Source organism: Lichenostomus cassidix, chromosome 1 (genome assembly GCF_008360975.1).
Source record: "Lichenostomus cassidix isolate B80296 chromosome 1, HeHo_3.0, whole genome shotgun sequence".
Classification (NCBI taxonomy): domain Eukaryota; kingdom Metazoa; phylum Chordata; class Aves; order Passeriformes; family Meliphagidae; genus Lichenostomus; species Lichenostomus cassidix.
The window spans coordinates 3,840,793-3,858,740 of NC_139479.1; the positions used below are offsets into that span (position 1 = coordinate 3,840,793).

At 41.8% G+C, this 17,948-nt stretch overlaps 1 protein-coding gene across 1 annotated transcript in view; it reads left to right on the top strand.

Annotated features, from left to right (window-relative positions):
- Positions 1 to 17,948, top strand: part of BACE2 (beta-secretase 2) — a 50,243-nt gene that overhangs the window by 21,370 nt on the left and 10,925 nt on the right. Inside the window, exons 2-7 of the mRNA XM_085040469.1 lie at positions 760 to 848; positions 7,624 to 7,840; positions 9,235 to 9,363; positions 10,578 to 10,712; positions 13,435 to 13,536; positions 16,690 to 16,839. Coding sequence (XP_084896595.1) covers positions 760 to 848; positions 7,624 to 7,840; positions 9,235 to 9,363; positions 10,578 to 10,712; positions 13,435 to 13,536; positions 16,690 to 16,839 — 822 coding nt within the window. The remainder of the gene's footprint in view (positions 1 to 759; positions 849 to 7,623; positions 7,841 to 9,234; positions 9,364 to 10,577; positions 10,713 to 13,434; positions 13,537 to 16,689; positions 16,840 to 17,948) is intronic.

Here is a 17,948-nt window from a genome sequence, read left to right on the forward strand (position 1 = left end):
GTGCTCCTACCATCCCCATTTGAGTAGCTGTCTGATATGGCAGATTGCCATTTTATTTCTTTTTTTTGGTACCTGTAGATGAGGAACCTGATCTGATTTGCATCACAGCCCCATGGCTATGCCAGAGAGCCCTGGGAGGCATCCAGACAAGAGCAGGGGGAAACTGTGACCATTGCTTTTGGTAGCAGTAGAGTCTCTGAGTGACTTAAACTTACCATTTAATGGCTCTCATGGTATCTCATGTGGCTTCTAGGCCTCATGAAAGAAGTGATCCTGCATCTGGCTGCAGCTTCCTTCAGCTTTGCCATCCTGCAGCTGTGATGAGCCAGCCTGGTTACCTGAGCCACATGGGGAGAGGAGGTGTCTGCTTTAGTCCACGTGGCAATTTTCAGCCTAAATCACCCTCCCAATTAACCAAACAAGTGGCTCCTCTTAGTCCACCTTTCAATCACAGTGTTAATAAATCTGCCCTCCTCATTTTTGGGATGATCAGGAGTTCATCTGCTGTGTGAACATGGGCTTGGAGGGATATCCCCCTTCCAGGAACAGGACTGTTTTAGAGCATTTCAGCATGATCAGCTGTTTTGAAGGGGCTGCAGCAGCGTATCTTCCCCAAAAGTGACACTAATTTATTTCACAGGGCAATGCTCATTTTAAAACTGAAGGTAGTTTGGAAAAAAACTGTAATGATTCTTTTTGTTCGTTTGTTTAATTGGATATGCAAATCACCTCTCCTTTCTTCTTTTTTTTTTTTGGCAGTTAAATATTCTGGTTGACACTGGGAGCAGTAATTTTGCTGTAGCAGGTGTTCCTGACCCTGATGTCACATCCTACTTCGATCCTGAGCTGTAAGTACCTCTTCTGCACCCGTGGTGGGAATTAGGGTGTCCTTTGGAGTTTGGTTCCTCCATGCAAGACAATATGATAAGGGAGTTCCTGGGGCTGCTGAGACATCCCATGGGAATGGGGTGTTGGTGACCTGGTGGGAATTTTGGCCTTGCCTGATGCAAAGTCCTCCCTGACACCACAAACAGCCCCACTGAGGGCAGCACAGCTGAGCTCTGAGTGAGTATCAGCAGCACTAATTAGAGCTGGAGAACAGGGAAGATGATTACAGGGTAAAAATCATTTGCAAAACAGCACCAATTTCAGCCAATTTCTTACCTGAATAGACTTGCAAGGAATTGAAAGTTTCAATATGCTTTGCCTTTGTTTGAAAACAAGAATTAAAACCTGGTAATTGTATCAGTTACTTGACAGTTCATCCAGAAGCAAAATTAGTCAGTCAAAACCTAATTTGCTGTTTAGTTTGGCCACAGGCCTTAATCAGTCAGTGATCTGGACAGACCCTGATGAATCTGGTTATTTATAAAATACCACTTGGTGGTTCTGGTGCTTGTTATGCACTCAATTTGTGTGTTTAGCATAAGCTGACATTAATCACAGCCAAGCACAGCTTTGTCTGGCTGAATCACTCTTCCCTCTTTTCCTCCTTCCTTTCTCTAGTTTTAATTATTTCAGGTAAACTTCTCTAAAAGACAGAGTCTGTCTTTAGCTGAAGTATATGGATAAAAATACTTAGAGGGCTGGGTAGCTGGAGAGTATCACCATTCTCATTTCCTCATATGTGTTTTAACATGGTTTTTTTTTACTTTTATTCCAATCAGATGCCCTGGTAATGGAGAGAAATCCATTATTTCCATGCTGTTTGCTAGAGTAGCCTCATCTCCTGTCACATATTTAGATGTTAACAGAGATATTTCACAGCTCACTGATATGATACAGGTCTGGAAAGTCCAGAATTTGCACTTGACAGATATTTCTGAACTTCTGCAGACTTTTCCCTGCCAGCCAGCTATCCCCTTTCATAGGCAGTGTCTAGAAAAAAACTCAATTGCAAGGAGTTAAAAGCACAAGTATTCTTTCTCCCTTGCCTCTTAATTGGTGTTATTGAGATGGAAGGACAAGGCCTCTCTCATAAGAAACATAAACCATTAGAAACAGCAACAGCAGAGTTGTGTGTGGAGAAAGACAGACTGTGACATCATGTGAAGGTTACAGCTCTGCTCAGTGTTCTCAGTGGACACTGTGTTTGGAGAACATCAACATAAGGTTAATGATGAAACCTTGAAATCTAGGCCCTGAAGAGCTAGTTAAGGGTGCTTTGTGAAATTACTCAAAATCAGCTCGTTGCAGTCCAGAGCAATTGCAGCAGCAGTTTCTGGTTTGGGTTGCATGGATGAAATCCTGCAGTGTGCTCAGAATACAAACATCAGCATCCTGGGTACACCATGCTTCTTCCATTATAAATATTTTAACTACAGTTAAATAAATGCCATCTCTGAGGCATCCTGGCCCCAGTGAAATCAGGTAGGTATTTCTAAACTGTTGGTTGCAGGAAAGCTCTGTGGCTCACCTTGCACACATCCCAAATGAGGCAGAGCTGTCCCCAGAGTAGGTGAGCTGTGGCTGAGTCCAACCAGGCCCTGTAAACCTCTGAGGATTGAAAATCCACACTCTGTCCAGGCAGTGTGTTCAGTGCTGTGCCACACTCTCCTGGGATCTCACCAGAGGGGTGATCTTAGCGGAGGAGCAGAGTCACTTCCTTGGATATGTTGTCCTTGCCCTCCAAACATGGCCTGGTGTGGAGTTTGCAGTGTGCACAGGACGAGTCACAGTGTTGGCTCTTCTTCACCCTGCTGCCCACCATCCCCCAAATCCTTCTGAGCCCTTTGCAGTTGTTTCCCAGTGTGTCCTGATGCATGGAGTTGTTTCCTCTCAGCTACAAACTCTGGGCCTCTCCCTGTTGAGAGCCAGGAGGTTTCTGTTGGCCCAATCCTCCTGTTCTGTGGGATTCCCCTGGATCCAAGCTCTGCCATTCAGCACAACTACTCCCTTTAGTGTAGACCCTGTGCAAATCTGAGTGTGCAGCCTGTCCATCATGAGGGCTCTTGATGAAAGCATTCACAGAATCCCAGAATCATTGAGGCTGGAAATGCCCTCCCATCCCAGCCCATGGAGTCCAAGCTGTGCCTGATGCCCACCTTGTCACCACCCAGAGCACTGAGTGCCATATCCTTGGACACCTCCAGGGAAGACAAGTCCACCAGTTCCCTGGGCAGTCCCTTCCAATATTTAACAACCTTTCCATGGATAAATTCCTCCTGATGTCCAGCCTGAGCCTCTCCTAGCCCAGCTTGCTGCTGTGTCCTCTTGTCCTGTTGCTGGTTGCCTGGGAGAAGAGACTGACTGACCTGGCTGCACCCTCCTGTCAGGGAGTAGCAGAGAGTGAGCAAGTCTCTCCTGAGCCCCCTTTTCCCTGCTGAACAGCTTGTCCTCCACTCACAGCCCCTGGGGCTCTCTGCTTGTCACAAGTCAATGGTCACAGCCCTTTGGACCCAGGGGCTCAGTCCATCTTCAGCCCACACAGTGCTTGGGTTGTTCAGCCCCACATCCTCAGCTTCCACAGGGGAATGTCATGTATGCTGAGCATGACACTGTGGTATGGGATATCCCTGGGGTCACCTGTCCTGCTGTGTCCACTCCAAAATCCTCACACACACCAAGCCTGGCAAGGGTGGGGTGAGATCAGAGGGAGAAAAGGCCTTGGCTCTGTGCAAGAGCTGCTCAGCTAAAACAAAACCACCTCTATTTCACCACTGTTTTCAGCACAAATCCAAACCACAGCCCCTGCTAGCCGCTGTGAAGAAAATTAACTCTGTCCCAGCCCAAACCAGCCCTTGTGGTTGTCATGATTTTACAGAGATGGTAAACAGGGGCACTGATATCACATCAGCTGGATCTGTAAAATTACCCAAGAGCGACCTTTGCTCATGTGTAAATGAGAAAAACGACCCAGGGGCACTTTTCTTCCTTGCTAGGTGGAACACTTCAAGATTAGATAAAGAGGTTTCCTCTCATCTGGTAATCACTCCTGCAGTTTTTCCCTATATTGTCATGGAGTGCTTCCGACGTCTTAAACTGCAAGTTGAAGACAAGAGGAAAGAAAGATTAGTAATTTGTTAAATTAATGGGTTATGAGTTATAGATGTGAGCTTATTAGAATATTCATGTTGTGTTGGAGAGAGTGATGGGTCTTAATTTCCTGATGCCACACTCTTAGTTTAATTTTATTCAGATGATCAAAATCAGAAATTGGATGCATGATTCTTTTTTGACTGCAGTTGAGGGGGGTGCATGGGAAAGGCATTATTTTTGTTTCAAAGGACACAGAGAGTGTGTTTTTCAGGAAGAGCCCTCCTGGAGCAATTGTAGGACTAACTTGTTACATGATGTTGTGTATCATATAATCTGTGTGATATAATCCTGCTGTTTAATTGGCTCTCTCTGCACAAAGTGAGTTAAGCTGTTACCATGAACTCTTCCACAACTTGGGCTTTTGAGTGGCTCTGACAAACCTTTGCTGTGAAAAGTTCTGAGTTTGCTGTGATAATCATGCTCTATAAGTCACCCTGATATATAAGGTTTTGCAAAATGAGCTAATTTGTCCTGAGCTGAAAAGAAATCACGGTGTTTGTTTCTCACGCTGTTCAAAATAACAAGTAGTTTTGTTGAGTACTCTACTTACAGTAAAAGAGCTATTCTAACAGACATAGAAAGGGATTTTTACACTTGAACCCAAATTATCAGTGGTGGCTCTGCAGTAATATGTAAATATGACATGCTCAGGGCTTTCAGTACTCAAGAACAGAATTCAGTTTTATTTCAGTATGAGTATTACTGCCTTACCATCTGAAGCATCAGAAGCAAGATGCCCAAGAGTTGATCTTTCCAGGAGAAAGGGAGGTAAGAAATATATAGGCAATAAATTGAGGTAATACAATAAGTTATATACCAGCAAACGAAAAAACTTGCTGCTTTGCAGAGTGATCCTGTGAGTTTGGTTGTGTGCCCTGTACAGCTTGTGGTTTGGGGTGAATTTTAAACTTCTTGTGGGAACCCTGCAGATTAGATGGGACTTCTTGGTTAGAAATCAATAATTTACATTTTGTTTTCACATTTGCTTCACCTTAAAGTTGTTTGGTGAGGTTGGTGTTGAGCAGAGCTTCCTGCATGTGGTAAATTTGCTGTTGCCATGTTGAGATTCCTGCAAAGGGATCGTGACATGAGAAATAACATTTTGGTTGTGTTTTGTTCTATGCTGCGTGCTGGCAATGAGGATTTGCCCTGCAGGAGAAAATTACCCCACTGCTGGTTTGCTCAGCTGAGGCTTGAGATACATTTTGGATTTGAGGTTTCTGGTGGCTGCTTTGGAGAGAAGATGGAAATGGGAAGGAGAGGGAGAAGGGAGTAGAGTCACTGCAGCACCATGATTTAGGAGAACTCATTCCTTACTGAGTGCTAAAAAAATACACTTTGTCTTTCTGGAAGATGTGGATTTCTTCTTTTCTCATCACAGCCAAAACAGCTTGTTTATAATTTTTTTGTTCCTCTGCTGTGTATTTGTTTTAAAATGCTCAGCTCATGAATTACAAGAAGTCTCTAGTTTTGACCTCTAAAGAAGTTTTCTTATTTAGATTAGTGAGGTGGAAGGCGGGAAAAAAACCACAAACAGAGTGGCTGATTACAGGCAAGAAGATGGAGCAGGAAGTGGTTTTGCAGAACAGAATGTAATTTACTTCCACAAGGATTATGCGAAATCACTTCCCATGTTACCAATTTGCTCCTCGAAGGAAATAATGAAATCTTCTCTTCAATATGACATTTGTGAGCTTCACAAATGAGATGAGTGTCTTCATTTCTACAGGTGGGGAAGCTGAGGCACAAATGGTGAGGAAGGGACCTGCCTTGCCTTTCTACAAGAAAGGTCACCATCTGTGCTGGGAAACGAGCTGAGTCTTGCTGTGTCCTTGTCCTCAGCTCAATCCATCAGGCTGTTCCTGCTGATGGAACAAGAGCTGTGTGCTGCTGCTGTTCTAGTCATGCACTGCTTGTATTTGCAGATTTGCTTCGCTTTATTCTCCCAGCACTCAATTTTCTCTCTGATTTCAGATGTTTCCTCTTCTGCTGCCCAGCCAGACACTTTTCTGCATGAAGAGCCCTGTATTCTCCCTTTCACTTCCTGCCCCCCAGCTTCCCTTATGGCACTAATTATTCAGACTCTATTTTGATTTATAAAATGTGCTGCCAGTGTCACAGAGGTGTTCTGAAGACCCTGCCTGAGCAGAGATGTTCCTTTGTGTAAGTGTCATACAAATGCAGAATTACACACTAGCAGTGGAGGTGATCAGATAAAGGTAATAACAGTATCTCTGGAACTCCTGCATTTTGAAATATTATCTCATGGATTTCTGGATGTTAACCCTTGAACGGTTGGGTCTTCTGAGTATGAAGAACTGCTGAGGCTTAGAGCCTGGCCTTTTATTTCTCCCTCTCTCCCTCAGCTAGGAAGAATCAGATGCATGATCCATTTGGCCAAGATGTCCCTCAAGATAAAGCGTTTGACTAGATGGGACTTGTCCATGTTGCCATCTGAAGGTTGTTCCCCATAATAGTGAAAATCACACCAAATTCATGCTGGTGAGCTCAGGGGCTGTGAAGCCACTTCAGGTTGTGGCTGTTACATTCAAACTGGACTGACCAAAGAATCTGCTCCTGATAAACCTCTTGCACTTTCTGTTGTTCTACACACATGTAAAGCTGCTGTTATTAAACTATTTTATGCCTCTTTTTTTTCCCCCCTTAATTTACTTTACAAAAAGCTGTGAAAAGTCTGCTTAGGTGAACTGAGTGTGGTCATCTGTCTCTCCAAAAGAGGAAAAGCTGCATGCCAAGGAGTGGATCCAAAGTAAATAGTGAGGGATCTAGAACTTCTGTAGCTCTTCAGTAGTGCTGTGGGTGGAATATGATTACAGTACTTATGGATTACAGGTCTTTAAAATGAATAATCTACTGAAGCTTTTGCTAATGTTTTTGTTAAGCCTTTTAAACAGGATTCTGTTCCTTCCTCTGCTTGCCATACTTAACTGCTCCTTTGGATTTGCTTCCCTGGTCTAGAAGGAATTTGTTCCTTTCCTCCTCCAAGACAGTGAATCATTTGTTAATAATATCCAAGTCTACTCACTTGCTCATGGATAGGCCAAACTGCAGATTTAGAAAACCTCTGTCTTACTGCTGATACTCACAGTAATACTCCAATTTACCCAAAATGGATCTTTTAAGAATATTAATGAGGTATTAGTCTACAGCTATTCAGTTAGCTTGGCATTTCAATTTTCAATTTGAATCAGCAGCTTTTCATTTCCTAGTGCCATTTAATATGTTCCTTCTCCAGCTAGTGTTGCTCATATTGTGATGGACCAGTTTGAGTCAGGGACACATTGCATTAGGTGACATGATACCTGAGTTGGTTTTTTGTTGTTTTTTTTTTTTTTAATACACATTGTAATGATTTGAGTTATTGGATGGATAAAAGCAGGACTTTGAGATTTATTTTTTCTTCTAATTTCTGCATTTTACTGCTTTTACAAACAGCGTGAATATCTATTTTGCATACTTAATTTTTTTCCCCCCTTCTCCAGGCAAAATTGAGTTTGAATAAATTCTGTTGTCATGCATTGTGAATGAACAGCTCATGCATCAGTGCATCCTTTCCTTTTAAAGGTCAAGCACATACAGATCTGAAGGGATTGAAGTCACAGTGAAGTACAGCCAAGGCAGCTGGACTGGAGTGCTGGGCACAGATGTCATCACCATGCCCAAGGGACTCTATGGCAGCTACATCATCAACATTGCCACCATCCTGGAGTCTGAGAACTTCTTCCTGCCAGGGGTTAAATGGCATGGGATCCTTGGCCTTGCCTACGATGCCTTAGCCAAGGTAAACCATCCCTTCCCCAGGGATTGTCTTTGACAAGGACAGCAAATAGAAATCTCTTAGAATAAAGTCAGCAGATGATCTGTCAGCATTAAACTCCACCCTGCAGCCACTTTTTCCTTTGCTACAGAAAGAATAAATTGGGTTCTGATGGTACCACAGTCCCCTGTGGGGATTTTGGCTTTTCTGGTGATGAAAATGCTGATTTTAGCTCCTCTGGAATGTACAGCTTTTACAGAGCTTGTAGTACCAGAGTATGGGACTAAAGGCTGCTGGTATGTTTTTGGAGAGAGGTCGTAGAGCTCTGATGAAGTTTTCAAGACTGGTCCAAGGCAAAGCCCTTGGAAGTTCATTCTAGGACATTCTCCATTCACCAAGTAAAAGTTGAGGGAGAGGGCATGGATGGATAATTTCAGAATAAATATTAGCTACAGCATTTCCAGGAGCATAGAGCCAAGCACATCCTGCCCTTCTGGAGGTAGGAAATTCAGGTAGAAGTTCCAATTAAAACCTGAAATTTATATTCTAAAATGTATAGCCTTATAATCTGAGACTGAAAACATGCTTGGGAAACTACACAGTTCCAGTTTTCAACCTTCACATCCCAAAGTGAGATCCACACAGATAGAGCAAATGATTCAGCTCTGGTTTGGGCAAATAGTGTACTCAGGGCATTTGTTTTTCCCTTCTTCCAAGGATTTAAGGACTCTGGGCTTTGTGTAGTGAGAGCATTTGGTCCCTGGGAGTGAGCTGGGGGCTTTGCCTGTTGGAAATCTGAATTACAGGGAAGGTGCAGCCCTCCAACAACTGCCAAGGAAAACAGGACCTGTAGTGTCAGGAAGGACCTGTTGGCAGTAACCAGCTGAAGAAAGTGTGCCTGGATATGAAGTTCTTTAAAAGAAAAGGGAGAAAATAAAGGCCACTGAATGCAAAGTTCATTAGAATTTAATAGTGTTGAAAAGCTGAAAATCTTGACTTTAAAATTCTGCTTTTTAACTATAAGAAGGTGTGAAAGGCAAGTTACATTTGAGTGTTCTAATAACTGAAAGCTTTTCCAAGCAGCAAGTGTCAGTGAGAGTTTCTGCCTGAAACTGGTGTTTGAGTTGGGAAACTGCAATTGAAAATTACTCCTGTGCTTTTGGGATTTGGTGGCAGCAGCACTGGCAGTGGTCAAGAGTAAAAATGTTTTTAAAAGCAACAGAAACAGAAAAATGAGAGATATTGGGGGTTTAATGACTTACTTTGTCTAGAACTTTCATCAGCTGCTTGTCAGAAATTCAATTTACTCGTGAAAAGTGGTCTTGTTTGAATGATTTGCTGATTTCCGCGAAGCAACTTTCTAATGAATCCTGCAATTCTTTTGGTTTTGTTCTGTTTTGTTCTCCAACACCTTCAAGCCTTCGAGTTCTGTGGAGACATTCTTCGACTCCCTCGTGAGGCAGGCAAAGATCCCCAACATTTTCTCCCTGCAGATGTGTGGTGCTGGACTGCCTGTTTCTGGAAGTGGTACCAACGGAGGTAGTCTTGTGGGTATCTGTCAGTAGGAGAGGGAAGATGTATCTTTGTTCATCTCTCTCCCTCTTTTCTGTGACTATCCTACTTCTGCCAAATTTAGCGTTCAAAGATATTTTAAATATGTTTTCTAATTTTTAAAGAAAAGTTAAGCCCTTTAGGCAAAATTTGAGTGTCTGTTTATTTTCATTCTTAATTATTTTTTTCCTCTCTCAAGTTGGAGTAAACTTTTCTTCTTTTAACAAAGGAAAACATGAATGTTGTGGTGTTTCCTCAGGGCTGATTCTGATAACATTTCTCAAACTCAGTAGTCCCTTATTCAGCTGCTAAATTTGTTCAATCTCATCTAAATGCTACAGTAATTTTTTTTTTTACACTATGTGAAAAGGGGGAGAGGAATCAAGGGCCTTTTGGTTTTTTTGTCAACAGCATATTAAAGGGAAAAATCTGTAGATAAAATCTCCTGCTTGTTGTTACTCTGGAAATTCTTTCCATCAGTTTTAGTGAGAACATGAGTTTGCCATGAGGTATCTGGAATTGGGAGATGGAATGATTGTTCCCAAATTACGCTGAAATAATCATCTCAGCACAGGAGCTGATCACAAATACTTATTTTGAAGAAAATTCACATACTATAAATTTTATTCATATAATTGAAGACCAAGAGAGAACTTGCTAGTTCTTTAATTCAGAGTCTGAGAGTCCACAAATGCTCCCAGATATCCTCAGCCTAGGTTTTGGTGGAAGCTAACAGTGGTAGCAGTGACAGGATGGGATTCCATTTTGGATGTGTGTAAGAAAAAATGAAACATTCCTCAACAGTATTAAAGCTTTTCTGATCTGATAAAGCAGATTTATCATGTGTAAGTTTAATATTCTGTCCCATGTTTATAAATTGCCTGGGTTTGACCACTGAAGATACTGTTTTGATTTTAAACAGTGGAGTTTTCATAATAGAATCAGTGTGAGGTTGTAGGTGAGGATGCTGCTGATTTGGCCCTGCGTGGGAATTCTGCTTGACTGAAGCACAGTGGTCTGTTTAATGTCTAGATGTTTAATACTGATCTATTATTGACAGAGAGCTTGACAGTAAAATCCTCACAAATGATGCTAAATTAAAATTTCAATCCCCCCTGAGTATCACAATTAAATATCCCCCTTCCTCATGTCCTTTCCCCAAAACTAAACATCTTGGTTTTTATGTGACTTCTTTTCTCCTCTCCCTCAGGTCCTGGGTGGAATTGAGCCCAGTCTGTACACAGGGGATATCTGGTACACACCCATCAAAGAGGAGTGGTACTACCAGGTGGAGATTCTCAAACTGGAGGTTGGGGGGCAAAACCTCCAACTGGACTGCAGAGAGGTATTGACCATCCTGTGTTCCTGGCTCTGTGAAATGCAAGTTTGCCTGAGGAAAAAAAAAAAAAACCCTAATTGATCAGTTTTGTCTTGGCAAGCAGGTGTGCATTGCAGTCTCCTGAGAATTAAGGCAATTCTGGTCAAACCAAGGAAATAGAGATTTTGGGTTGCCCCTTGCAGAGCTGTCTGAGCTCATAATTCATGATGGCAATGTACAGTTTTGTGTTGCTTCCTAAAATTCTCATCCTATGCCTCCTTTTTTATTTTATATTTTTGCAATCAACCGTTGCTCTCTTATGGTTGGCAGTTATTATTCCTGATGGATAAGATTTCTTTTTTTTATTAGGAATAATACTCTGCTCTGTCTGGATCAGTCTAATGAGACTGTGCTGTTGCAATTTTTATTCCAAAGCCATTTCTTTTTTTGTTTTGTGGAGGATATGGTATGTATGTGTTGTATCTGTTTCTCACTGTTGCTTGTTGCTATTCATGTTTTGATTTTAGTTCTGTAATTTTTATGCCCCAATTTCTTCAGAAATCCTAATTTCATTTTACGCTCATGTTCTTAGTTGGAGATCAATGGGACGTGATAAGTTTAAAGTTTTTATAGTTCATATAAATTAAGTGAAATTCATGATTAAAATATTACATGTGCATTAATATTATATTTCCGTGCAAAATATTTAAATGATATTGCCATATAAATTATTTAAAATTAGTCACAGCATCCTTCAACTTAATAAGCAAAACAAGGTCTGTTTAAATTCCTTTCTCTGTTGTGCTGTTAGGAAAGCAAAACCACTGGTCCTTCAACACAGATGTTTGCTTTTCTCTCTTGCCTTAAAAAACAGTCAACACATTTTTGAAGGGAAGCCGTTCAGTGTGAGAAAACAACTCACTGAAAAATTCAGTGGTGTGTTAGGAAAGTTTCCTGTAATTGTTGCTCTTTTCTGAGCCAGGCATTGCTTTCGCTGGTGGAGAAGGATCAAACCTTCCTGGATCAAAGGAGACTTTCCCAGAGAAATTCAGAGGAAGAGCAGTAAAACAGGAGGAGCACAATTAAAGTTTGGCTGGTTGGGAGCTTGCAGAGGATGCATGATTCACCATAGGATGAGGAACTATGTGCCCTCTCTCCTCTTAGCTGTTTTCTAGGAAATGGAACATTTTTTTTCACAGCCTTCACCAGAAACTACTCCTTTCCTTGCCAGGGCAAAGTTGTCCCCTTGCTTCAATGCTGGGAATCCATCCAGAGCTGCACCACAGCTGTGGCCCTGAGCCTGGAATTTGGGGCTGGAGAAGTCCTGAGCTGCCAGAAGTGCACTTTGCACTGCTAAATATTAACCAGGAAAGCCAAGAAGGCAAAACCAGGTGCTCAGTCCCATTGTGAGCAATCCTGCTACTCCCAGATTTTTGCATGGATTTATGCTAATTCTCGACCCTCTTGAATATTTTTTTCCAATGGTGGCATTCCAGGATGCCAGTGATTGTGTATTTTGTGGTACAAATCTGTTAAAATGGGCTCCAAAATGCTTAGGTGTTTCTCTCCACTCTTCAGAAGTATTTCCAAGTGTGTAATAAATGGTTTCCTGTTTGCTTTTCTGTCAGCTCTGCATGGCAGCCTACAGCAGCTCTTTCAGAAAGAAATGTAGAAATAACTGTCAGAGTTACTTTCTTTTTAACTTTTTTGGTGGGTTTTATTTTTGTCACCTCGCTAAAGGGACTCCATGTGGCTTGAGAACATCTAAACCAGAGTATTTTAAATTCACTTGCCGTTTGACCTCTTCCTAAGTAGCTTAGGCTGTATATCATCTTGTGTCTTATGATTATGCCATAAACATGTCACAGTTCAGTTATATTAATCCTGCTGCCTAAGCTGCCAGCAAAAGCAGTTAATGCAAATAGCTGCCACTGCTTCTTGCCTTTTTTTCCCCCCCACAATTAATCATAGTTTTCAAGGAGTGCGTGAAAAATGATTTACCACTTTAAAAGTTTATACTTTGTGTACCAGATCTGAAGTTTGCTGAAATCTCCTAATTTGAGGGTTGGATAATAATAATATTTAATAATAAGATAGCTGTTTGCTTAAGGTTTGGGGTTGTTTTTTGTGCAGATTTTAAGGCTGCAAGACTGAAACTTCAAGTTTCTTTGTTCTTGCTTTTTTCATATTTTAGTGGTTTTCACCAGCCAGTGGAGAAATGTGTGGCATTTTTACTCCTAAGTCAGTACCAACATGTAATAAGGCCTGATTTTTTTCTGACTATTCTCAAATTAGATATGCCAGCCATTAAAACAGACTGCTGTGTTTAACCTGGAGTTGTACCCATGGCAGCAGAGACAAATCCAGGGCTTGGATCTGTGTGTTAGCTGCATGAGGATGTTTAGCACCTCTCTGCAGAACATAAAGCGCTTTTGCTCCCTCTGAGAGGAGCCAAACTTCACTTTTTTACAGCAGTTTGACCATTTGCACCAGCTGTGGTGACACAGTAATTTCCTGACCGATGCAGATAAACCCACTCTGGTGCCTGGGCTGATGGTATCTCGCTTTTTTGCTCTCAGATTTCATTGGAATTGAAGCTATCAGCTGGAGAGAGAGCCACTGACAAGTGTGACAAGCAGTTCTGGGAAGGCAGCTGCCAAAAATGAGCAGCTTTGTTCTGCTCAAGAGACAGTGGGGTCTGCATCACAGTGACTACAACTTCTCTCCTTTTTTCTTTCTCCCCTCTCAGTACAATGCTGATAAAGCCATAGTAGACAGTGGGACAACCCTGCTCCGGCTGCCAGAGAAAGTCTTCAGTGCTGTGGTGCAGGCAATAGCTCGCACATCCCTGGTAAGAAAATGCCATTAAACCTGCTCCAAAATGGGAAATTCCTGTTCAGTGATCACAGGCTTTGAAAGCAGTGCCATCTCTGCTGCTTGCCTTGCAAGTCAGGGGTTTTTCACCTGAGGGGTGCAGAATCCTCCTTGGTCTAGCCCTGTTGATAAGTGAGAAATGACTGAGGGCCTTTGATGGAAAGGAAGAGGTGGAAAAGAAAAGGGAGGAGGGGAAAGGGGGGGCCAAGTGCAGACAAGGAGTGTGTGTATGGAAATGCATCAGAAATAGGGCAGAGACAGGGTATTTTATTCTAAGCATTTCAGAAACATGGACATAATCCCTGCTGCTTTGATTCAAAGTATTAAGAGTGCAAAAATCAGTCTTTTCATTCAAAACAGAGTGTTTATAAAGTAGGAGAACCTGCTGCTGCAAGCAGTTCCTTTCCAAGTATAATTCTTGCTGCTGTCTAGAATAAATGCCATTCATTAGGATTATTCATATCAATAAAGCTGCTTTTGACCTTCATTATTGAATTATTTATGTTCAAAAGCATCTTTCTTTGGAAATAGAGTGGGCTTTAGAAGTAGGGCATGGGGATGGTGGAGTTCTCTGTATGCAGAGTGGCTGAAGCAGCATTTTCTGGTTAATAAAAACTATTCATAAATTTTCGTTCAATACAAGGAACAGCACCAAGAAGGTTAAAGAGGAAGAATAAATACCAGCTATTTCAGTGGGAACAAACTTGATATTTTTGTCGTGGATTCACAATCAGACAGTGGCTGTCGATGCCAATCACTGGAAATACAGTAAGCAGCTGCCCCAAAGACAGAATATTTGCCTGTGTGTTGATAATTCAAGATTGAGATCCTTCTCCTACTTGATTGAGAGCAGAGATTTGGCATGAAGTGTTCTTCACTGCCTGCAGATGTCCAATATCTGAAATAAATGTACCAGTTACGAGCTCCTCTCTCTGCACAACACTCAAGTGTTGACTGCAACAATTTCAGTCAATGGGGGTGGAATTGAAAGGAGCCACCCCAAGAGCTCTTGGAATGTCACCCTGTGGATAAGGAATAAGGATAAGGAATCAGGATAAGGAATCCTCCTGGGAAGTGGCTCACAGTGGTCCACACTCCTCTCTGATGTTGGTCAGGACATTTGAACTGAGGCCTTTCACCTGACAAAGAAATAGTGGAAAAATCAATAAGGTATTAGAGGGGAACCACTCACTCGCTCTGCTTAATGGTTTTTTTTTCTCTTGCTATTAAAAATGCATAAAGTGACTTTTTTTTCTGAGTTCTTTTTAATCTCGAGGACCTTGCTGCTGTACCCCATTCCTTCCACACACCCCCAAAATTTACTTTCACTGCTCTAAACAAAGGAAATAGTCTGCTAAATAAGAAAGTGGTTACAGGATGCAAGGATGGGATTCCAGCTGTGTAGGAGCAATGTCAGGAAAATGGGTATTTTCAGCAATTGTACTCTTAGTGCTCTGTGCTTCTGTCAGGAGATGAACCACTGGAAAAAAAATAATCTCCTGTAGTCAGACACACTTTTGTGACCACAGGTGAGCCAGGTTAACAAGTTCCTGCTCCTCACAGCTTGTTTTGAGCATCCCAGCCAGGTGTGATTTCTCCCTCTGGTACTGTGGGATAACTGAGTGTGACACATTCCTTTATTCAGCTCTGTTAAAAAACAAGGCAGTGAGCTTTGTGCTCTTTAGTGGTTCAGATGGGTTCTTAAAGCTTGCTTATTTGGGCTGAAGTCTTTTAGGGAGCTGCTGTTAGGATGCAGTTTGGTGTTGAAGGGTGGTGATTTTGGCAGGTGGGCAGAGATGAGCCAGGGAGGGGTGGCAGCTGAAGTCAGGACAGCATTAATACAATGCTAAATTAACAAGATGGAACAAAGGAGGGCTCAAATAATCCTAAAATAATCCTAAAATCTTTATTTTAATAGCCTTTCAGGTATCATGCACTCAAAACTCCCCAGTGCATTGCTGCAGCGTGCAGAAGGAAGGGAAAGAAATGCAATGCATTAAGCAATCTTTCTGGGAAATTAAAGCAGGCATTTAAAACAGAGCACTTTATAGGCTTGGTCTGGCCTGTCTGGGTGGTATCTTGCAATTTTTCTCAGATCTGCCTTCCAAGACAAAATGGAAAGAGAGAAGAACTGTATTTCTCAGCAGGTCTGGCCTGGGATTTAGCTGTGAGAGAACAGTGTTCTGCCCTGTGCCAAGGCTGCATTTTAGCATGTATTGAGGGTTAAGGGTAAAAGACCTATTTGTGATGGTAAATCTCCTTGTTTACATGAGTTTGTTGGCCCAAGAGCAGAGATGAGCACGTGGAAATATGAAGTCTCTGCACAGCCCTAACAAACACCTCGTTGGCAGGTGAATGCCTGTCACCTGCAAAATGCCATCTGCTAATGAATGAGCTGATGTCTGCAGAATAATCAATAGCACAGATAAGCACAAATGAGGAGAGTGCAGAGGATTCCATTTTTTCCTTCACCCACATGCAAGGCTTTGGCTGTGCAGCTTCAGAAGAATCTCTTCTTGGATGCTGCTTCATGGGGGAAACAAGAACCAGAGCAAAGTAATGCAGTAAAACAAGGAAGGTTTTTCCTCAAATCTGGCAGCAGCTCAGCTTCAGGGAGCAGGAACATTGAGCAAGATGTTTGTCTTAGCCAAACAAGCTCTGGAGGGGTTTGCTCTTTGTTTTGTTAGTTCCATGGGTATATTACAAAGTACTGTTAATCAACCTTATTTCAAAAGCATGTCAGGTTGTACTGCTAGGGAGTGACAGGACAGCAGAAGAGACAGAGGGATGTGTTTTTATCCATTGACTACAGCAAACCTGGATTCCCTTAGATGCCAGGAGATTTTTGGCTTAGCCTTTGGCTTCAAAACTCTACAGCTGAGTAAGAAGCTGTAGGTGCATGAGGAGGGGAGATGACCTCATGAATATTCATGGCGTTTGTATTTTGGTTTGTGTTTTTTTATAAAATGTAAAATGCTGCCTCAAAACATTGGTGTTTGGTCAGAGAGGAGGTAGGGAGGCAGTGAAATCCCAGTGATGCTATGGCTCTGTGGAAGTGATCATTTACAAAAATTTATCAAAATGCATGTAATCTGTAAGAATAATTTTGTTGGGTTGGTTTGTTTTACAGATACAGGAATTCTCCTCTGGTTTCTGGACTGGTTCACAGCTTGCATGCTGGGACAGAACTGAAAAGCCCTGGTCCTTATTTCCCAAACTCTCCATTTACCTGAGGGATGAAAACTCCAGTAGGTCGTTTCGGATCTCTATCCTACCACAGGTCTCAACCTTCTTTGTTTATTCATCTGTGCATTTCTTTTTGCTATTATAAAGCACATTTTAAAGCTCTTAGAAAATAGGAGTTGTGTTTAGCAGTAATAGGGAACTGGCTTATTGCATGCAAGGGAGACCTTTTTTTAATCAAGTTTTTTAAATCAATTTTCAAATAGGGAAAATAACAACCTTGTCACACCTAAAAGCAAAAAAGAAAAGGACAAAGCAGTTTTTCCTCTCAGTGCAGCCCCAGTGGTTGGATTTTATTTTTCCAGTTTGTCAGGAAAAACAGGCAAGAATTTTTTTTTTGTTTGTTTTCATGAGCTTTGGCCACATCAGATGTCAATACAGAATGTCTCTGCTCATTTTGATCTTCTCGTTTTGAGAAGGGAATTGATTTGTTTCTCGTGGCGTTTCGAGTTGGAGCACTTCTTCTGAATATGAAAATCTTGGCAATGACCCTTTGTGATTCACCAGTTTCTGTAACTTGGTTTATCTTTTATTAATATTCCATCCCAGCTTTTCAAATATAATGTGCCACTTTTGGTTTTCTCCTCTGGCTTCTCCCCCCAGCACAAGTTGCAGTGCAGGCTGGTATCCTCTAACACTCCTAATCCATTCTTTCACCTCAGGGGACAGGCAGGAGCAAAGGAAAGAATGAACCTATTAAGTACATTTTAACTTGAAATATAGTAAAGCCTTATGATAAGCTTTTTCTGTATTGATCATGTAGCTTGGCAATCGTTCATCTTCCCCGAGGAGACAAGGGGTGAAATGTGACTTGAATTTCTAAAATCTAGAGCCTTGAAGCTGACACTGAAGGCTCTCTGAATCAGCTCCATCCTAATTGTTTTAATAATAAAATTATTCTCTAATTTGAGTTTGTGTCCCAAGTTCTTCCTCAGCCATCCTTACCTTATGGGAAATATGGTAAAAAGTGAGAATCTTGAGAATTTGCTGTTGACCTGCATGTAGTGACTGACTGTGTTCAAATTTATCTTAGAATCCAAGAGTTTACCTCTTACCTGCCTGTAAGCTCAGTTTTAAATCATTTACAGAAATCTGTTTGCCACTATCCATTCTCTACTTCCAGTGGAATTTGCGTGCTTGAACTAT